Genomic DNA, 22,470 nt, shown 5'->3' with positions numbered 1-22,470 from the left:
CCACTAGCAAATTTGTCAAGCATCAAAGCGTGGAGGGCTCTGCTTGGATGGCCCGGGCAGGAGAGAGGGGTGGGGAAGTGGCACCAGCACAGGGTCGGAAAAGCTGCTCCGGCTGGTATCTCCCATCGGTTGGTATCGGTGCCAGAAATGGGCAAGTGGGACACAAGACAACCAGCCTTCTGCATCCTACCTGAAGCTGTGGGTGGAAATGCAGAAGGAAGAGGCAATGCCCCGCCTCTCAGCCTGTTGGGTCTGGCGAATCTGCAGCGTGGCAGCAGCAGTGCCCCTAGTTTGGGCATCTGGGAGCCAGGTCACACGGGCCTTCCTTCCCCCATCCCAGCAGCTGGCTGTGGTGTGAGGGATGTGCAGATCATAGAAAATTAGGGTTGGTCACCTAGTCCAACCCCCAGAGGCAGTGTGAGCCCGCTCCTCGGTTCTGGTCCCACTCATGACCTCCCCAAAGCATCCATCTCCTTTCTCAGGCCTCTTCGAGCCAGTCGACCTGATGTACGAACTGGACAGGAACAACCAGACGGACCCTTCCCTGACTGAGATGGTGGAGGTGGCCATCAAGATCCTCCAGAAAAACCCCAAAGGATTTTTCCTGCTGGTGGAAGGTGAGTTCTGGGGTGCCCAGGAGGGGGGTGCACCCACCACCTGCAATGTCCTTTGAGGAGCTGAGTCTTTGGTCTCTCATCCTAGCTTTCTGGGGGTCTGGGAGCATCCTATGATGAGACCTTGCACTGTTCCTGGGAGGTCGCTGGGTTAGAAGCCAGGTACTCTGTTCTTACTGTGGAGACCCCGAGCAGGCAGACAGAGAGGGAAGCCCAGGACTGTTTTGTTGGCTGTGAGCAGTCAGACGTCTGCCAAGGGAGACAGAGCTATTGCCCCTGCATGGGCGTTATAGGAAATTGCTTCGGTGCAAGAGAGGATAGTATACGAGCGACAAGGCCAAGCACCTCCTGGCCCCTATGGAGTGCCCTATTTTCTCACCTGTAACATGGCCCAGAATAAAATGCACACATTATTTTTGAAAGGCAGGATGCAGAAAGCACGATCTCTCCTTGCTGTAAGCAAATGAGTAGCAGCAGCTGGGGGTCCGAGCCTGCTTATTGTTCTGTTCCCTATAAATTACATGCAGATTTTACTTGTGCTTTTGCCCAGTAAGGCAGAAATTGCTCTTACCATATTTCTCATATGTAATGCACCCTGCAATTTCCAGCAGCTGTTTTTTTTTGGGTGGGGGGGGAAAGGATGCATGTTGTACGCAAGACAATATGGTAAATCATGCTGACCTCGGTAGTGCCCTTCAAGCTAGAGCTTGATTTCTTTCCCACCCTTGAACAAAGAGAAAGGGGCGGGATCGTGGTGAAGAATACTTGTCACGTCGGAACTGCACCTCCACCGACCGCTCTTATTTCTTCTAAGCGGGAGTCATCGAGGAGGAAAAAAATTAATGGCTTTTCCAAAAAATATATTTAAAAATTGCATTGTTAAATTTTACATCAAATTGTTCTCTATTAGTATTTCAATGGCAATAACATATTCTTTTTGAAAAGAAACCCATTTAAAATGAGTTTGCTAGAAACTATTGTAAGGCCTACACTATTACAATCTGCTAAACATGTAAATAGAAAATAAAGTTGCAGAGTCCAGAGCCTCTAGCCACACCTTTGGGTTACAACCTGCATGCTTTTTCTAGGTACAGAATGAATCAGGGGAAAAAATCTCACTTTTCAGGTCCAGCTTTACCCTAAATGTGGCCTAGGCGTTCATGTACTCTATTAAGGGTTTGTCTTGAGGAGACGTGCTACTGAGGGCAAGAGGGAGACACGGCGCTGTCTCTCCCTGCCTGAGCTCTGGGTTCATGTGCTGTTTTGTGTGTTTTAATTCCAGTCGCCATCACAGGAAAACAGGAGTCAGGGGTCTTGGGTATCACTTAGTCCAAACCCCTGCTCAAGGCAGCATCATCCCTATCAAAACCATTCCAGGCAGTGGTTCCTAATGCAGCGTGATGCAAATCATGAGCCACAGACAGTTATCTAGTAAACACGTAGGGTGTTGTCCATCATATTCGAGCACGCCAGAAATGCGTGTGCAGTACGATGCTGAAAATGCAATGCCACACCACTGTTTATGTAAATGCATGTAGTCGCATCGTACCAGGAAGGCAAACGTGTCGTTAGTTAAGGCCCTATTGCACTGTAGAGATATCTAGTGTTAGGGCTCTCCTTCACTGTGAAACCTCGCATTGTAAGGGTTATATCCACAAATGAGAAGGGCTTCCTTTAGAAAAGAGCTGATGTGCACGTGGAGAAGTTGATCCAAGTTGGTGATTGGGGTGGAGGCTTTCCATGTGGTCATTCCACTCAGTGTTGAAAATTCAAGTTTAAATCCATCTACTCCGATCTCTGTGTTTCCCCCGTGGCATGTTCTTGGGATGCAGAAGGAGAAACCTCTGTTCTGGATGTGAATCTATGCATCACACGAACAAATGATGCCCAGCACTTGCTCAGTCCCTGCATATCGGGAGCCAGGGTGCCTTTTCCCTTCTCCAGATGCATCTCAGATATTACTACAGTTAGGTGCCTATTTCTCTGAAGGATCAGTGCTGGGGGACGGCTCCCCAGTTGCACTGCCCTGGACACCCGACTCTGACCGCTCGTCTTTTCTTGCTCTTTCCTTCCCAGGAGGCAGGATCGACCACGGTCACCACGAGGGGAAAGCCAAGCAAGCGCTGCACGAGACCGTGGAGATGGACAGAGCTATCGGCTTGGCCGGCCGCCTGACCAAGGAGAACGACACCCTGACCGTGGTCACAGCAGATCACTCCCACGTGTTCACCTTCGGGGGCTACACACCCCGCGGCAACTCCATTTTTGGTAAGCGTTTAACCCATCGATGCCCCTGGGGATCCAGGGATCCCTTTGCTTCCAGAGGTTGCTCCCAGGCTGTTGCTGTTTGCAATTACTGCCTGGACAGGCTGGCACCTGACCCCATGGAGATATACGTGCAGTCCAGAGAGTGTAAACCCTGAGGCCAGAAAGGGCTGTAGAAGACTGTCCAGTCTGACCTGCTCAGCACAGGCCTGAGTAAGTCCTGTCTGAGCCCAGAGATAGTGGCTGATCTACCACATGCTGTTTCAAAAGGCTTCCAGGCTTGATTTCAAACCTCCTAGTGATGGAAACCTTTCCACTCTGAGGTTTTGGCCACAGATTCATTGTTTAACATCCAGCTCACTTGTATAGCTCCAGACCAAGCTCCCGTGCCAAACACCCCCACGTTTTGTGGGTTGGGAACTAGATCTCCGTTTTACTTGAGCCGATGTCTAAAGCAGCTCAAACTCACTGCAGACATTGCCGAGACCACACCACACACCGGGCAAAATGCCCTGAGCCTCCCAACTCGTGCAGTGGCAGAACAGAGTCATCTCTTCTCCCGTGAAACCTCTGCCCTCCCCGGCGGTCAGCACCACAGAGGTGCCCAGCGGCACCTGCTAGCATCCAGAAGCCCTCAATATGAGAAGCAAGTAGGGAAATTCAGGATCAAGTCAAGTGACAGATTTCTGGAAGTGCTCAGTGGGGAAATGCATGGTGTTTTATGACGAGTATAGAGCCCTTCATCCCTTCATAGATTTCATAGACATTCGGGCTGGAAGGGACCTCGGAAGATCATCGAGTCCAGCCCCCCGCCCAAAGGGCAGGACGTCAGCTGGGGTCATAGGATCCCAGCAAGATAAGCATCCAGTTTCACCTTGAAGGTGTTCAATGTAGGTGCTTGAACCACCTCCGGTGGCAGGCTGTTCCAGACCTTGGGGGCTCGGACAGTAAAGAAGTTCTTCCTTATGTCCAGCCTGAAACGATCTTGAAGTAGCTTGTGACCGTTCGACTTCGTCATCCCTTGGGGCGCTCTGGTGAACAAATGTTCCCCCAGATACTGGTGGTCACCCCTGATAAACTTGTAGGTGGCCACCAGATCACCCCTGAGCCTGCGCTTTTCCAGGCTAAAGAGCCCCAGGGCTTTCAGCCTGTCATCGTAGGGTCTGCTTCCCTGACCTCTGATCATGCGCGTGGCTCTTCTCTGGACTCTCTCAAGCTTCTCCACATCCTTTTTGAATTGTGGAGCCCAAAACTGGACGCAGTACTCCAGCTGCGGCCTCACTAAGGCCGAGTACAGGGGGAGAATGATGTCCCGGGATTTGCTTGAGAAGCATCTATGGATGCAAGCCATAGTGACCCAAGCAGATATTCTTAGGGCCACAGGATCATTCGGGGCTGTCACGGGGCTGGGTCTTGACTACACTGCTCCCAAAGGCAAGTCCTCCAGCTGGATGAGCTTCATGTTGGGCCACTGGCTCCACTGATGGGCCGGTGCCTGTGTCCGGTCATGTCGGGCCACGAGCTCTTCTGCTGATGACTTTCAACACCACTTCTTTTCTGGTGGTGTCTCCCCACCAGGTGCTCTGCTTAGCCATGGAGATCTGGAGACCTCCGAGTTTGGATGGAAGAGCTTCTCGATTAATGAATAATTGGGGCTTTTTATAAAAGCAATCAAGAACCCCATCCTATTCTGTCTGTTAGGCATGTACGTGGTACCGTGCCCTATTCCACCCTGCTGAGGACCCAAAACGTGGTGGTGGGGTGTGTCCTCCTCCTCCAGCCCCTCTGTGGACGTAGCTTTCAGAGTCAGATGAAGGAATATTGTGGGAATAGCCATGCTGGCAGTTTCTTAGGGACATGAGCAGGGTGGCAGGGGACCCCGCTCAGTCACACAGATGCCTACGAGGTGTAATGGGATGTGTCCTCAAGCCTGTACCAGTCCCTGCCCCAACCATGTCTGGAGAGGGGCGAGGCTGGAGGATGAATGTTGGGTGTGCTGTGGTCTCTCAATGAACGAACCTATCGTCACCGGTGTGTAACCTCTGCTCCACGTGCAGGCCTGGCTCCGATGCAGAGTGACGTGGATAAAAAGCCCTTCACTTCCATCCTGTACGGAAATGGCCCTGGGTACAAACTCATAGGAGGAGGAAGGGAGAACGTGTCCACGGTGGATTTTGGTGAGTTCTGGAGGCAGGATGGGGATGGCCACGGGGGTTTGAGGTCATGTCCTCTTCATCGTCAGCTGATTTCAATGTGTGGGGGGGCCAGGTTTGTTGAAGCTAATCTAGCAGATCTCCAGTGGAGAAGGGGTTTCACTCTCCAGCACGAGGTGCCACGGTCCCTGACGGCGGCTTGTTCCCTTTCCCTGCAGCTCACGCCAACTACCAGGCCCAGTCGGCTGTGCCCCTGCGCCAGGAGACCCATGGCGGTGAGGACGTGGCTATCTTTGCCAAGGGGCCCATGGCTCATCTTCTGCACGGGGTCCACGAGCAGAACTACATCCCGCACGTCATGGCTTATGCTGCCTGCGTTGGCCCAAACACCAACCACTGCCGCTCCGGGGCTGCCCGTGGCACGGGGGTGGCTCTGCCTCTCCTCTCCACCTTTGCTTCTCTCTTCATCCTCCTATGCTTGTTTTGAAGACTTGCTCTCAGTCAGCGCGCTCCCTCCTGCCACACACCAGAGCTCCCCATCTGTCCCAGCCAGAGGTCTCTACCCCATTGCAAGACCCCCGTGCAATATGGAGGATTTGGGAGCAGGGGGTTTGCCCCGCTGGAAGCCCCGCCAAGGCTCTCTGGGTCCCCATCTACAGACCTGCTCGGCCCTCTCCTCAGGCTGGCGGTGAATCCTTCTCCGGGCCCAGAAGGGGTGGTGAGCTCTGCTCGTGGCTTAGCCATTGCTGACTGTGGCGGACATCCCCAGTCTGGATGCACCAGATTTGATGTTGGCTTCGAGGGCTGGAAACGCGGGGCTGTTTTTACAGTTGTTTCCTGGACAGCGATAGGAACGTTCCTGATCCTGTGAAACCAAAGGCAGAGCTGCACCGGAGCAGTCTTTCTGGGACAGACATGTTTCATCTCTGAGAAATCCATCAGGGTTTGTGGAGGGCTCCGCTCCTCCCGGACGCCACTCGAGCAATATAAAAAATCACACAAAACAGTCACAGAGTAGCAGACTTCCTCTTTTCCATCCTCCTGTGCTTGGCTTTCTCTTCCTTTCCCCTGTGGCTGCTGCTTTCCTGAGATATTTGTATGTAACTAGAGGCTGCCGCCCCTGCGATCGGGGTCTGTGTCTGATGGGCCCAAACCAAAACCCAGATCCCGGCTTTGGGAGCAGAGGCTGTTGGGATCTGAATCAAGACCTGAATTTTGCTTCTGCCGAGCGTGTCTTTGGTTCGTGCTGTCAAAGCACCCTCAAGGAATTAGTCACGTATATCTAACAGTAATTGGGCACCTCAAATTTCCTCCTCGGTCTGGCAGATCCAAGCCTGACGCAACTCAGATTCTGGGCCGTGGCATCCCTGGTGAGAAAATCTGGTGATACGAAATATTCCCCTGTTCTGTTCGACTCCTTTCCTCAGCCCCTGCCAGGTTGGATGCCCCTAGGTGTGGCTTGGGTTGGCCATTTATCCCAGGCCTTCTGGCACGATTTTCATTTTGCCTGGGCTACACGGCGTCCCTCCAGCCCATCTCGTAAGACACTAAAGGGCTGCGGAGATGATGCATCTTAATCGGATCTTGGCAAGGCCGTGGCACCAAGATGCTGAGACCAAACTGAGATCCTGGGCCACCCAAACCTTTGCAGGCTTTGCAAGGAGCGGCCAAGATCCCTGTCGCTGCAGGGTGGGCTCGATCGCAGCGGAGTGGGGGCCACCGAGCGAATGGAGATGGGTTGCAACCCGACTTCCCTTGAGCATATAAAAAGGACTAGTCTGTGCATCAGGCAGGTTCATATTTCAACCAAGCTGGTTTCAAATCGTGTCTTGATACCATGATGCTCCATTGGGACATCAGGAGATGGCTGCAAAAGCCTGAGTGGTTTAGAAGTCTAAATGCCATTGGAAAGCAATGGGACTCAGGATCCCAAATCACTTTGGCCCAAATGACTCTGTTATCTTACCATTGCTTTGTGGACTCTTGCCACTTGCTTAGATACTCCAGTGTCTAGAGAAAAGGTCCACAGTCCTGTCTCCGGGTGCCCTGAGCGATGGCGATGGCAGGGAATTCTCTGCCGTGGCCCGTGAGGATTGGTTCCATGTTAGGAAACATAAGCTCCTTCCCCAATCATTGAGTTTCTAGTTTGGGTCAATTTTGTCATACGAGATATTTTTTTTAATAAAGACTTTCAAGAAAATGATTTCAGTACATTTGAGGCCATTGTGGATTGTTTGAAATGCCTCAGCTTCTTGGCACAAACCATGCCCTGGAGCCACAGCCTCCCTGGGCTTCGGGAATAAGAGCCCTGTCTGGGGGGCAGGAACCGGTCCATGTTTCCAGAGAACAGGGCTCTCACGTCCTGGGTGCGGACGGCGGCCCTCATCTCCTGCTGCCCCATTTCCTTAGGATCCTCTTCGGATTCGTTTCTATTGTGATAGCAAGTAGGAGCTTTGGTCGTGGCCCCACCTCTACAGTGCTAGGTGCTGTATAAACCCTGAACACAAACATGGTCCCTGCCCCAAAGAGCTTTGCATCACAAACACGTTCTCCCCCTCCCAAAGTACCCGGGGTTGAGCGCTGTGCTTGACTTTATGCTCTGAGGAGGGTGGGGCTGGAGTGAAGGTGATTCCCAGGCAACATAGATACAGGGCAAGAGGAGTGCTTTATTAATGAATAGTTGTTTTAGCTATAACCGTTATCATTTCTCAGTGTAATGCACCAGGCCAGACCTCTGGAGCCATTCCAGCACAGGGGAGGTCAGCCTGAGCTCTGGGACCAGCATCCAGCTCACTGGTCTGCCGCGTATGGACCCTTCTTCCAAGGGGTCTTGCAGCGAGGCCTCTTTACCTAGACAAATGCAATCCATGGCCCCATAAGCACGGGGTGGCTTTGCAAACCACGGTCCAAGGAGATGAGCATCTTTATCTGAGCACCGCTGAGAACTGGATGGTAGTGGAGGGAGAGGGAGCAAAGTGCTAGCAAAGGAGATGGCGAGGCAGGAAACCCACGGGGCTGAAGAGCTGCTAGCTCCAGAGACATCTGCAGACTACGAGGGTGGCCAGCGTGGGCTCACCTCGCTCCCCAGGTGTGTAGCTACAGCTCTGGCCACGCAGCCTGCTAGCCACCCCACCTGCTCCAGGGTCCATCATGGCTCATCCTCCCTTTCCAAGCCATTTGTGATTGTCCTGGTTTGCTTAGGAGACACCCGGGCAGTTCCTGGAGGCCTTGGGAAAGTCCACACGCTCCCGTCCGGTGCAGCTCTTTCCATGTCTATTATTTGCCATGAAATCAAACCAGCCTGTTGGCCCGCAGCCAGCAAAGGGGCATGGGAGAAACAAACAGAGATTCGTCACCTTGTCCTGGGGGCGGCTGGGCCAGGCCAGGGTGGGACGTACTTCCAGCAAGCTTGTGTCACCTGCAGGTAGATTCAGAGCCGGGCCTCGCTGCTCTGCTCTGCTCGGGCTCCGAGCTCAGGGGGAGGCCGGCGTCCGTCTGGCTCAAGCTCAGGGTGATTCAGGCAGGGCTCCTCGGCGATCTGGGCCCTGGGTCTCCTTGTTGACGGTTGCAACTCCCCTTCGCTCTGGAGATTGCTGCATTGTCCCTTGCATGGGCCTGATCCCCTAGAGAGCCCACTGATCTCAGTGTCTTGACTGTACCTGGGCAGGTGAGAGCGAACCAGGCCCATGGTCTTTGAGGCTGGAGCCTGCAAGGTGAGCACCCAGCTTCATCAGCCCAAGTCACCTTGATCAGGGACAAGTGGCTGCAATGTCCCCCTGGCTCCTGGCATCAGCTTCTCACCCCATTAAGACCCAGGGCCGCCTTTCCCCTGGGCTCTGGTAAGGTGTCAGGGCAGCTGACAGCCTGGGCGAGCCCTCTTTGCCTGGCGAGAGGGGCTGCTGGCTCCCTGATTGTCCCCAGCTGGCTGCCCTTAGGTGTGGGAGTGTCTGCTGCGATATTGCTCCCTATGTGCACAGCCAGCTGCATCTTGTCTCTGGCAGACCAGCTTCTTTGGGTAGATCTGATATCTGTTATTCGACTAACTGAAAGAGCTGGAAAAAATCTTCTTTGCAAGCTTTTGGGCACAAACAGCCTTCTTCAAGCAGAGGAAGCATCTGCAGTTTTTTCTCTGGCAGCTCCCAGGCTCCTCATTCCCTGGGCTCCTGCTGCCTGAGCCCCTTCAGGTGAGACTTCCTGCCATTTTTCTTCCCCAGACAGAGCTGGGAGCGGGGGAAGACCTGTTTTGTGGGCTGAAGAGGAGAGATGGGTTTGCTCCTTGCCCTGCTGCGGGCAGGGCTGACCCGCAGCTCCAGGGCTGGTCTCCTGCCAGGTGCCATTGTGAGGATAGGAGCTGGGTGGCTGCAGGGCTGGGGCAAAAGTAAGCAGAGGGCCAGGGATTGGGACCCTGCCAGCTTCACCTTCTGGAGCATGGGGCCTCTCCTCTAGGCTATAGCCTGGGGGTGGTGCAGGGGAAGAGGTGATGTGCCCATAACATGCCAAGAGGCTGTGGGTGGAAGGGGTCTGGGATTCCCCATCCTCTTCTCAGCATTGCAGCGTGCCTCACTGGTCGTCACGGTCTTGCAGCACTGGGGTAGCAGCTCTGCTGCTGGTCGTGCTTAAAGCCACCCCAGCTGTGCACCACGGGCCCCGAGATGGCTTAGGGCCAGGGCCAGGGCTCATGTCCTGATGCTGTGCTCTCACAGCCATGTCATCAGGGCCTGACTGGTCGGAGAGCAAGGTGCACCCACCCGGAGAGGCAGCGTGCAGGGAGCCCATCCACCTAGGCCGTGCTGTCGGTCTGCAGCCTGCGTCCCATCGTACTGCTGGAAGGATCCCAGCTCCCAGGGCTGGACGTGCTCCGTCTAGGCTCAGGCCCACTCTGGCTGAAGAGTGGCCCAAAACCTGGCTCTCTGACTTCCTCAGCAAGTACCAAAATATTCAGCTATCAGGGCAAAATTATGGCTTTCCCCCCAGTCATCTAATCATAGGTTGCACCCGGTGAAAATGTCATAACTTGCACATATTAACATGCCCAGAACGGGTGCGTGTCCACAATCGCAGTGCCTGGCCTCCTGGACGTGCTCCTTCTAGGCATGCATGCATTCGTGACCATAGTCCAGGGGTGACAGCATCGCAGTGTGCATAAGTGCCACGAATGCACTTCCAGGGTTGTCACCTCCGGGGCAGCTGTGAGGATCATATTTAGGTCAATGTTTGGGAAGAGCTCAGAGACGAGGTGAGCTGGGCCATGGCAGCAGAGATGGCACCTGGAATATGGGGACTTCTGGCATGCACATGTACAACCCCTGCCCAGAATATCTATCTATCTATCTATCTATCTATCTATCTATCTATCTATCTATCTATCCTGCATGCCGGGGTAGAAAGTCCTTTGCTCTTATGCTGGGCCTCTCAAGGACGGTGACTGCCAGCTGGACGTGACTTTGAAGCGCCAGGCAGGGAGCCAAGTCCGTGGGGGGTGGCACCATGCAGCCGCTGTTCCTGCGATCTCCAGGAAAGGGGAGGGCTGTTAGCTGGGAACCCAAGGACCTTGCACAGCAAGCTCCATCCCCTTCCTGTGACCCCGTCTGTCTAATCTAGCTTCTTGAGGATCCCAATCACGGCAATAGCTGTGCATCGGCCCTTCAGTGGCCACGCTGTCGGGAAGTGTAGTCACTGGCGTGCTCCCCAGCAGAGCATGGAAGGGGGCTGTCTGAGGATGGACCCAGCAGGTCTTAACCTCAGAGCCGGAGAGGTGACCTGTCTCTCTTTACTGCCCCGTGGGAAAGTGCTGATGCATTCTCCAGCATTGACTGGGCAGGCGTGATGGGATCAGGGCACAGGTTTGCTATTTGCTCTGAGCTTTGCTGGAGATCCAGGCTTTTGCTGTTGCCATTCACTTTGAGTTGGCTGGGCTTGCAAGCAACAGCAATGAAACTCCTGCAACCCTGAAAACTCTGTAGCCCCGGGGCGCCTTTGCTCGAAGCCGAGCTGGGAAACCACAAGGAAGGAAGGAGAAGACCGTGTGACTGTTACGTGCCCCTCTCTGCACCAGATCCACATGGGCCATAATTCTGCTAAAGCCCCAGCTAGAAACCATTGGTTTGGACAGTAGCAGCTCTCACTTCCAGCTCTGGAGGGTCCTGGCTCCGAACCAGGGTGTCAGCCAGTGCTAAAACAGGCCGGGGAAGTCCTGAGCAAGGCCGAGCTCTCGTTACCCTAGCCGAACTGAGGGTCCAGCCTTTTGCCCCCATCATACAGTCTCCATTTGGAAGTGGAACCAGAGACCCAGTGGGCAGAGAATCGACCCCACCACGGCTCATACCCCAAATGCTTTTGGAAATAGAGCTGCTTCCTGCTTGGATGTGCTTGATGGGATGGAAAAACACATATATCGAGCTACCGGGATGTTTTTCTGGCAGTGCAGCATTGGCATAGCCCAGTGCAGCATGGTTACATAGCATCAAAATATTGTAGAGGTGGCTCTTAAATACCTGAAGTTGGCAGCCACAGTGCTGGCTTCACATTGGCACTGACTGTGTTTCCTGTTTGTGCGGTATCATGGGTCAATGCATGCAATAGGTTTAATTCCCCTCTTGCTCTCGGACCGGTGACTCCAGTGCCTCTCCAGGGAGAGAATCAAGAGTGGTGTGTAATAAGGAGACATGATGATGCCGAGGCCCTGAAAAGCAGCAAAGGCTTCCAGAAAAAGGACCTGGCAAGTGGACAGCTAATGGCATTAACAGGAATGGGGGAAGGGGAAGAGCTGCAGGTCTTGATGAGTGAAGAGCCCGTGGGAGGCCTTTTGACAAATTTGAATGAATTGAAGTCCACCTCTCCCAGGGGACGACAGTAAGGCTTTTGGACACTGTCCCACATGGCATTCTTGTAAATAACGAGGAGAGATGCGGGCTAGATAGGATTACTATTATGTAGCTACATGATTGGTTGCATAACGGCTAGCAGAGAGTAACCATAAATAGATCTGTGTCCAAAGGTTTCAAGTCGAGTTCCACCAGTGTCTGTTCTGGCTCAGATGTCATGAAACATTTTTTATTAATGACTTGGATATGGGTGGGCGAGCTCCAATTTTGCAGATGATCCAAAGCAGGAGGGGTCACAAACGCTTTGGAGGACGGTAGAAGAACTCAACGAGATCTTGGTACGTTTGAGAACCGGGCCGTAGACGTCAGCGTGAAATGCAGTAATGACAAATGTCAGGTGCTAGATCTGGGGAAGAAAAATCAAACACACAGATGCTGAATGGGAAATGATTGGCCAGGTGGTTGTGCTGCCACAAGGGATGTGGGGGCTATATTGGATCCCAAATGCAGCATGAGTCAAAGGTGAAGCTGTTGCAAAAAAAGATGCAATTTTGGGTTGCATCGGCAAACCCAAAATGTAAGGCCTGGAAGGAGACGATGGTGTTTTCGCTGGCAGTGGCTGGGCCTTAGCCGGTGTGTCTGTGTGCAGTTCTGAGCTCTGCAGTGTAGCAGGGGCAAGGAAAGCCTGAAGGTGATCCAAAGGCTAGCAGCAATACCGAAAAAGGAGTTGGACTGCACGCCAGGTGGGGAAGGGCTGAGAGAACATGACATGTTTAGCTTGGACAAAAGGAGATTAAGGAGAGGTTGGACAGTCAGGTTCAAATAGTTGGAAGGCTGTCGTAGAGAAGAACATCTGTTTTCGCTTGCTGCGGAGGGCAGGGCGTGAGACACGGGGTTCAACTGCAGTGAAGCAGGTTTAGGTTATATCTTGGAAAAACCTTCCCGACTGTAGGAAGGGCAGGACTGTGGAAATTCGTCCCTGGGGGTTTACGACACAAGGCTGGCCAGGCATCCGTCTGCGAGGGGAAGGGACCAGCGAATGCTGCATCTCTTCTGGGGGTTGGACTAGACGACCCTTGAGGTCCCTTCCAAAGCTGTGGCTCTCTGAAGCCATTTCAGGGCCTGTTAGCACTCTCGGGCATCACGCTAGCTGGTCAGTTGTCAGCCCACAAGAATCAGGGCGGGCAGCAGCCCCGTGTGTAAAATGGAAACGACTCTAAGCAACTTGCCTGTGGAAGTCTGGGATGCTCCCTTCGCAGTGCAAGGTCGGGGGAGCACACAGGAGTAGGGCCATGTCCCTGGTGGGGAGTGCACGGCTGTTCCCAGGCCCTACAGGCAGGACAGGGGATGGGCTAACGGTAGCCAGCCCCGCTGCCAGCTAATGGGACCTTGAATGCCAAAACCCCAAGCCTCTATCACTCAAAGCTTCCCTGGGGACTTGGGGAAGGCGCATGTCACTGAATCTCAGCAAGAGGCGGAGCGGGAGATCCATCCTCTAGTCCAGCCCCTTGCTCAAGGCATGATCGTGCCAGTCTCAGCCATCCCAGATGTTTGTCTAACCTGCTCCACAAAGCGACGGAGACTCCGCAGCCTCCCCGCGCGATCTCTTCCGCTTGCAGAGGGGACTTCCTTCCCAGTATCTAACTAGCCCGTGTCCGGCTGCTATCTATCTTGCCCATGTTGAAGCTGAGCCCACTGTTTCTGGTCCTGGCTTATCTCGCCGTTCTCTTTATAACAACCTTTTTCGCGCGTTGATGCCTGCTATGAAATGTACTCGCTGGTCACTTGATGGATGTAAAACATCCCGACCCATGTTGCTTTTTCTAATGTTTTATTGATGCAGAAAATTTAGGCCAAGGACCTGAGGCTCAGGCCTTTTCCCTGGGTGCTTTCTTGGCTCTAGCCTGTCCTTAGCGCCTGCAGCTGGCCGGAAATTTAAGGCTCTCGTGGAGCTTTCAACTGGCGGCCGCTACCGCGTTTATAGGGAAAGGGATGGTGTCCTGCTGACCTGCTCCGGAGGAGGCTGCGTGTTGTTCCACCTGGCGTCCCTCTGCGACCAGGCCACCCCTGATATTTGGCCTTCCCGGATACAGGTCTGCATTGAGCTATCTTTGAAAGGGCTCAGCCTCAGCATGCCTCGTGGTTTGGGGAGTTTATGCAGATGGCCGCGGCCCGGGGTTGGTGGCTGTGGAGTATGAACTGGCCGTCTGTTTATGGAGGGGGAAACACACTGGAATATATTGAGAACAAACAGGGAAGCCGCGGAGTCCGGAGCCAAGGCTTCACTTTGCTCAAGGGGAGTCAGGGCCACCTGCCAGCATGTGGTTTCGGCGTCTTTATTTGTGGAGTTGGGTTTCCAAACAAGCGTGCTGGACTCTGCCGAGGCAGGAGCCGGCCCAGCTGGCCCGGTCGCTCCGGTTTGAAAGATCCTTGTGGCAAACAGCCATTGCCCGTGGCCGCACAGCCCATCTTTCCAGCTCGGAGCCGCTTCCCCAAAGCATCCAAGGTTGCTTGCCTCAAGAATGCGGGGCCACCGGCAGGGTTTTGGCACGGTGTTTTCACTGGATGGCCTGACGGTGAGGAGGGAGCGCGGCTGTGTCGTCTGTGGGACGAGGGACTTGCCAGACTACAGCTGTTCCTCGCATTAGGGTGACGCACACACGGACGCACACACATGGATGCAGCTGTTCTTTATGTTCGGGGAACCTCACTGATGGTGGGAAGAGAAGGGACTCGTGCTCAGCTCCTGCAAAAATCAAGCCCCTACAGTGCCAGGCACTGTATAGACAGGCAGCCCGTGCCCGGGTGAATGGCATTCGGGCTCCAAACAGCTCTGTAACCCAGTGGGGGGATTTCTGATGTGCAAAGAGAAGCCAGGGCCTATAAGCCCCGTCTGAGTGAGCTCTGAGATGAGTTTGGTGAGCAGAGGCATGATCAGGGCAACAGGAGGGGAGAGGGGCACTGGCCCCGATCTTAGACTACCAGCCACAGGCTTTCCTCCCCCTGCAGCCAGTGTGCACAGAAAGAGTTAAATGCCTCTGCTCCAGCTATCTGGTTTTGGCAACATCTCCTCGTTAATACTGGACTGGATCTAAACCGAATTGCTCGCTCACTCGGGCCCCTGAAAAGTGCTTCCAGGTAGGGATGCCTCCTAAGTCACCCTGAAGAAGGGCGTTGGTGCCTGAAAGCCTGCAAAGAACATTTTTTCCAACTATTTAGTTGGTCTGATAAAAGAGATCACATCGACCCAAAGAACCTTGCCTGCCTATGTGCTTAGACCAACACGGCGACAACCATGAACCCTCCTAGGTCACCGCCCTGGGCTGGAGGGGACAGCTGTTTCTCAACCCTATTACTTCTGATGTGTAACGAGGAAACGCCCAGACTGACACCACCTTGTTCTGGCTATACAGGCACGTAGCAAGTCGCATGCCCTGGCCTGGACAGTTTGCAAATCAGGCAAGCAGGCGACGTGACACGTGGGAGGGGAAGGAGAGGTGGAGTGAATGGTGCTGGGTTGCAGCAGTAGGTCAGGGCTTCCTGCAATGCTTATCTAGCCATCGGCGTGTGTGCTGTCTCCGAAGGGATGTGGTGGGCCCAGATCTGGAGGTAATCTGTGCCACTCCTCTGGTTGTGCTATCTCTGGGAGCCAGCTGGCTTCAGGGTAGGAGTGACAGAGCACTACTGGATGCAGAAGGGCCCAATCCACAAAAGGACTTAGGAGCTTGACACAAGAGGAATTTAGGCATCTGAACCCCAACCTGGGAGCCCAGAAAGCCCTGCTCAGCTGGTTGCAGGGCACCGAAGCTCTGCCCCAACTTCCCGTTTCGACACGCAACTTCCCCAGCGCTGACGATGCTGCTTCTGCACATTTCGGAGAGCCCCAGCCTTGCCCGGGCTCTGCACCTTGACACCCAGCTGCCCTCGGAGCCTGGTTGGGATCCAATACGGAAGTGCTCCTTTGCTTCTGTCCCCCCGGGTGCAGAGCATGGCTCACGGAGCAGGCGCCACAGCGGGCGCGAGGCAGCTTCTGGAGGAGAGGGAAGGCGAATCTTTACCCATCCCGTGCATGGGGGAGCAGCCTCAACACGGAGCTCTCCCCCTGCCCACCCCAAACCCCCTGTCTCTCGGTGGGACACCAACAGTCACCCCTGCTCTGCTCCGTGAAAGAAGGCACTTTCCACTGGGAGAGGGCCTGGGCTGTGAATGGGGAGGATAGATACCTCCTGGAGCCGTGAGCGAGGCAGCTTGGGAGAGACCCTGTGACCTAGTAGCTGGGTCTAGGCAGCTGCTTGGTCAGTTGGCTGCACTTTGGGTTCCCCTCCAGGGGCCAGCCAGCTTGACCCCATGTGTGCCCCCTCCACGCCAGCTCGCAGCCTGGAGCTCCTCCGATGAGGCTGCTTGGTGCCTCCCCCTGAGCTCCCAGGGTCTGAGAGCACTGCAGGGAAATCAGCAGGGGTTTGAACGCCTAACTGCCTTCCTGAGTCTGCCCCTAGCCCCCACAGCCCACGGGGCAGGAACGTTGCAGCCACGCTGGGCCAGGCAGGTGCTATCTTCCATTGGCCCAACGGCATAGATATATCACCTTTCCCAGCTCGACAGAGTTAGTCTCTGAGGTGCCTCTCGGCCTTGCCTGACTCCAGACTAACAGGCCTAGCTGCCTCTCTCGGCTTCAGGGCTGGCAAAGGAAGCTGTCAGTACTCGGAGCTCATTAAAGGCGCTGGAGACTGGTTAGATGTGCAGCATTCGAGCCCCCTCTGCTGCAAGCAGCCGGCTGCACACCCGGGGCTGCTTCTCGCTTCTGCATCTTCTGCGTACAGTGCAATGGTCTTTGCTGCCTCTCATGCACCTACTGTGGTTTGCGGCAGTCTCCCGGTGTCTGAGGAAGGGTGTTTGTGCCCCAAAACTTGCAAAGAACTTTTTTCCAACTATTTAGTTGGTCTAATAAATGAGATCACATCGACCCAAAGAACCTTGAAGCAAACAGCATTTTTTTTAAGGTGCCAGCACTTGGGGCAAGGGGTAGAGCACGCATCTCGGGTTTCCTTTACCTGAGGAAGAGAAGGGCTAGGTCCTGTGCTGTTGGGCCTCCAGCCTTGGACCTGCAGCCACATCCTGATCAATGCAGCAGCCTACTCCAATCTGCCCCCCGGTCGCTGCTCCCATGTGCCGGATGGAGACAAGGCCGAGGCTTTTGTCGATGCCTGAGATATTCTGCCCTAAAGGTCCCACTTGTAACACCTGACTGGCTGCTTCCCTTCTTGAAAAGCAGAGAGAAGAACAGGAGGTGCGTGGGCAACAGGGGCCTTCCTGCGTCTAGGTGGGCTCTGGTGACTCGGGGGTTGGTCTCCTGGTTTCCTGACTTGGTTTTGCTCCTGCACTCTGCTCGCCAGCTCCTTCTCTGGCTGTGATGTCCCGGCTTTCCTGTCTGGTAACCCGGATCCCCGACTGGCTCCCAGCTCTGGCTGGATTGCACCTGCTAGAGGGGCTGGGGAGCCTGTGCGTGATTTTGTCCCACCCTGCTTGAGTCTCTGGGCTTTGTACCCACTCATCCCCTCCTTCCCCAGGTTGCCGAATTCAAGCAAGGGGCACATGGCAATGAGCTCTCTTCCCTGTGCATGGGCCTCGTTGTCGAAGGGGGTCTGCCTGCACCCCCGCCGCTGTGATCCTAGACCTGCCCCTGTGTCCGACCCACGAAGAATACAAATCTGCTTCAGCTGCTGGCAAAGGGACTGAGGCCAGGACCCATCAAATCAGTGGGAGTTTGGTGTCTGAATATCTTTGCGTGTCTAGTCCTTTGTCCTTTAGGTCAAGGCACAAAACCTTACGCTTGAGCTCGGGGTTCCACATCTAGTGCCCCCAGCTGCCTCCTGATCTCCAGAAATGATGCATATATAGTCGACTTCCAAACCGCTGTACATCAGGGTTTGGCTATGTGGCCAAGTGCCTGTAATGCAAGCTGGGGGTGAACTCACAGTATGTCAGCTACTCTCCCGGTAGATGATTTTGTGGCTGCTCTTACCCTGCAGTGAATGGGAAAGAAAGACCTTCCTTGAGGGGTGAGCTACCCTGCATTTGCTATGGGGCAAGACCGTGCACGTGGGCTGCTGCTGCAGAGTAGGTAACGCGTTCTCAGCTCCTGCCCTAGCTCACTTCCCAAAAGCTGTGTGTGACCATACCCTCCATGTACTATCCCATCCTCTCCACAAAAAACATGGATCCAGGTGGTTTTCTTCTCCCAGAAAGATTACTCCCAAAATACTGAGTAGAGAAAAGTGCAAGGGCTCCTGAGTGAGACAGGGACCGGTGCCTTGGCTTTCTCTAGAATACCAAAGCCAGGAAGCGGAGGCCAAGAAAACATCCTGTTTTTGTTTGCTGAGAGAAACCGGATTACAGGGAAACAGGAAAGCTGCTGGCACCATGCAATACTCCCATTAACTGCAGAATTGGAGCTCAGGTCTGTGGAAACAAGGAGGAATTCCTGCATGGACTGATTAGGATTAGCATTGCTCCGTTGGGCTCAGGAAGGCTTTGGCTGCGTCTCCCTTATTGCAAAGCAGACACTTGCCACATCTCTTCCATCCCACCCGGGAGAGGTGTGGTTCCTCCCAATGCTTGCCAAACCTATGAGGCCCTTTTCAGCGGGATGGGAATACTCATCAGCAGCTCCTAATCCAATGGCAGCTTGTCAGCATGTCTGCAAGAGACCCGGGTCCGACTGTCACTTAAGAAATGGGAATGGTGCAGCTACCCTTCTGCGCTGAGGCTGGCTGCACGGGCCACAAGAGCTTGTGACCCCTTCCCGTTGATTTTCGGGGCTTGGTGTTGCTATAATGTCTGGGGGACATGGTGTCTAGGATTTTGAAAAGGGGGTGCAGGTGCTGTGCTGTGTCAAACACCCGGCCTGCAGGGTGGACCCAAAGAGGATGGAGCTGGGCTGTTCTCAGCAGGGGCAGATGACAGGACAAGGAGCAATGGGCTCAGGCTGCAACAAGGGAAGTTTAGGGTAGGTATTAGGAAAAACTTTCTCACTAGGAGGGTAGTAAATCACTGGAACAGGCTACTCAGAGAGGTGGTGGAGTCTCTCTGGGAAGACAAAGCCTTGGCTGGGATGAGTAGTTGGGGCTGGTCTTGCTTTGAGCAGCAGGTTGGACTAAATGTGACCTCCTGCGCTCCCTTCCAGCGCTCATTTTCTATGATTTGAGGCTTTGTGATGATGCACCGCCTTTTCCTCCAGTTCACAAGAAACTCTTAAGATGTACTAATATGCTGGGGGCATAGGGCTGTAGTATCCAGTTTAAGATCAAAGCCGAAAGTAATATAACGTTATTGGCATGCATGCTGCTATGTTGTTTATTAAAAACACAACTAGGCCAAACTAGTCCAAAGAGATTGTTTTATTAGTCCTGTAGTTATTTTAGCTAAATGTACATCTCTTATTCAGATTCATAAAACAAAATTTAGACTTCTTGAATATCTTGACAGTGCCTTCAACACTTCCCTGTCAGTGAAGCGAGTTAACGTTCACCTGAGTTAATACAACTACACCTGACTTAAGTTTTGGGGTTTTTTTGTTTGGTTTTTTTTAGCTAGGGCTGTGAAATAGGAGAGGGATTACTGGGAAGAGCTAATGGACAGCAGAACTGCAGAAGAAAGGATAAACTGATTAGTGGAATATCAAAAGGATTATTATGGAGAGTGTTGTTAACATCCATGGCATGAAATGAGATTAGCAGAGTCAGGTAGATTATAACGAGCCAGATATCTAGAGCCGGTTTATAAAATGCTAAATGCAAAGGCTGCTCAACGGCAGTACTTGCTGGGTGCTTGTACATGTGGCCAAAATCAGGCTCGCCCTGTACTGAAATTGTTCTGGCTTGCTTATGGCTATTTACTGTAGTTTCACCAACAGGCCCCAAGATTTGGTCGGACCCCTGCTGTGCCGGGTGCTGCGCAAATGCACGATGAGAGCTCACCGCCCTGCCCTGAGCAGCGCAAGCAGTAACGACGTGGGAGCACTTCTTGCCTTTCTCCTTGCCCTGTGCTGAAACCAGGGCCTGCCGCAGTAATGCCAGTCACCACTGATGCCAGGGCAGTGCATTTCCCCTGGAGGCTGCGATCCCCTCACACATGCATCTTCCCAGCAGCAGCAGAGAGCTTTGCTAGCATGCAGTCCCCTCGCGAGCTCCCTGGACTCTTTCATAACTGAGCAAGGCCTTGTCAAAGCTCAGCGTGGAAGTGCTTCTTCTTAGCCCTGTGAAATCTTAACTTTGTCAAACCCCATGAAATATAAATTTGCATTTCTACCCAGGAGAACTTTTACAATCTTTTCTCTGATGAAGGGTGTTTATGCCCGAAAGCTTGCAATTAAAGAATTGTTTTTTGCAAAAATGTTGTTGGTCTAATAAAAGAGATCATCTCTACTATGAGTCCTGATTGCCCCCTGTTTCTCAGAAGCAGGGGCGGTTTCCCAGGCCCTGGCATTCAGCCTCTCATCTCCGGGATTTGTGAGCGCCATCATTTTCAGCAAGACTTTGCCAGTCCCAGGGAAGGGCTGCTTGCCGTTCACAGCTTGAATTGTTGAGTCCGGTTTGAAGCTCACACCCAGTGCGCACTGCTCCTGGCTTTGCAAACAATTCGGCTGAGCCGCTCAACAGCGCCTGTGCCCAAATCGCCTTTTAATTGGGATTTAATTGCAGCCAGGATTGAATCGGGGTAATATTGTCTGATAGTTAAACCCAAATTAATTAACGAAGAGCCGTGCATGAGGGATTAGCTTGTGTGTGTGAGCACCCCAGGTGTGCCACTGCGGTGGCTGCCGTTCTCAGTAATTAAAATGCCACGAAAACTGTAACCAGCTTTCAGGCCCGGAGCAATGGGGAGAAGGGCGGCTCAGGGTGTCCTGGCCCCACAATGGAGCTGCCTGGGAGCCAATATTGGGGGGAGGAGGAGGGACGTGCCACAGGGGCCTGAGATCAGGTGGGGTGACAGAGGGAAGGCAGCAGCTCAATAGTCCTGCGTCTAATTTGTGAACTAAGCCAACCAGTCCTGCCTGAGTTCCCCAGCTCTTTTCCCAGGGAGTCGGTTCATGGGGGGGGGGTGACTGGTTCAAGTCTGGGGGCCCTCCGCTGCCTGGCTCAGGAAAGTGCTGTGCACCTGGGCCAAAAAACAGACCCCGGGGTCATCTCCCCCGCGGAGCCAGTGAGAACCTGGTGCTCAGAGCCGGGCGTTTGGCAAAGGAGCCTCTCGCTCCTGTCTTGTCCCACCCCCGCCCCGGCACGGGGCCATCGCCGCCGCCCTGGCTACCCCCGCTCTGCTCGGGGGCGGCTGGAGCCCCCCCTCCCCGCCCAGGCTCCGCGGACAGCTCCCTGCCCTGAACCAGGCTCCCTGCCCGAGCCCGGCGGCAGCAGGACCTGGCTCCGGCACCGCCCGCTGCTGCCCGGGGCCGAGCCCCTCTCCGGCCCCAGTGCCCGGGCATCGCCCAGCCCGCAGCCCTCGCCCCGCGCCCCACACCCCCACGGCTTCCCGGCCCGGCCGGGGCTGCAGCGCGGAGCCGCTGGGCCCCCGCGGGCTCAAGTAGCAGCAAGGGAAGTTTAGGTTGGATATTAGGAAAAGCTTTCTCAATAAGAGGTAAAGCACCAGAACAGGTTACCCAGAGAGGTGGTGCAGTCTCCATCCTTGGAGGTGTTTAAGCCCCAGCTGGACAAAGCCTTGGCTGCGATGGTGTAGTTGGGGCTGGTCCTGCTTGGAGCAGGGGGTTGGACTAGATGTGACCTCCTGAGCTCCCTTCCCACCCTCATTGTCTATGATTTTAAGCAGAATTATTTCCCTGTCCAATTTTAGTAGGAAGTTGACCTGGAGACTTTAAACATGCAGCCAATGCCCATCTGGCCGGACCCCTCCCCAGCCACATAGCCGTCTGCCTCCCCCTTTACATTGTCTTTAGGTTTCTTCTCTTTCCAGACACTAATGAGTGTTTTCCTATCCAGGCGCATGCCCCTGTACTTGTCTTCAGTCCGGTACTCCACGTCGGTGGTGTTCTTGGGGAACATGTACTTCCTGCCGCCGCCCATGATCACCTGGAGGAGGACACCAAGAAGAACCCGGTTGCAATCGCGTGGGACGCGGAAAGGAGCTGGTGGAGACCGATGGGGAGAGGGAAGGGAGGACTGCCTAGATGTGTTGCACGGGGTAGTGATTTGCACAGCAGCTCCTCAGCAGGACGTGCACAGGGCACGTGGGGCTCACCAGCTCACTGAATGGGCCCAGCTGGAATGGGGGCACATGGGAGGTGGGCACCAGAGGTAAAAGGTTGCTATGAGGGTCTGCACGTGTACTTTCAGCCACCTGCAGCCGGGTCAGAGCTAGGCACCGTGCCTCCACAAGTCTGGACTGGACCAGGGCTGCACTGGTGGGGGGAGAGATGCTGGTGAGGGTCAGCCAGCATGCTGGTGTCCATGCCGGGGGACGGGCAGGCTGCCAGCACTGTGCAAAGCAGCTGTGCATGGCCCTGCTGCAAGCACCATGCCCTCAACCCAGGCCTGCAGTCACTGGCGGAGTGAGCAGCAAGAGCCCCGTTCGGTGCCAAGTCAGCCCTGCCCGCGGCTAGAACAA

General features: G+C 54.3%; 1 protein-coding gene across 1 annotated transcript in view; it reads left to right on the top strand.

Annotated features, from left to right (window-relative positions):
- ALPL (alkaline phosphatase, biomineralization associated) overlaps nt 1–7,245 on the top strand; it is a 43,557-nt gene extending 36,312 nt beyond the window's left edge. Inside the window, exons 9-12 of the mRNA XM_006261695.4 lie at nt 483–617; nt 2,691–2,882; nt 4,937–5,056; nt 5,251–7,245. Of these exons, the coding sequence (XP_006261757.2) occupies nt 483–617; nt 2,691–2,882; nt 4,937–5,056; nt 5,251–5,519 (716 nt within the window). The 3' untranslated portion in view covers nt 5,520–7,245. The remainder of the gene's footprint in view (nt 1–482; nt 618–2,690; nt 2,883–4,936; nt 5,057–5,250) is intronic.
- Nucleotides 7,246–22,470: the final 15,225 nt, after the last annotated feature.

This window comes from Alligator mississippiensis, chromosome 13, assembly GCF_030867095.1.
Source record: "Alligator mississippiensis isolate rAllMis1 chromosome 13, rAllMis1, whole genome shotgun sequence".
NCBI lineage: Eukaryota > Metazoa > Chordata > Crocodylia > Alligatoridae > Alligator > Alligator mississippiensis.
This window is presented reverse-complemented; position numbering and strand designations above follow the sequence as displayed.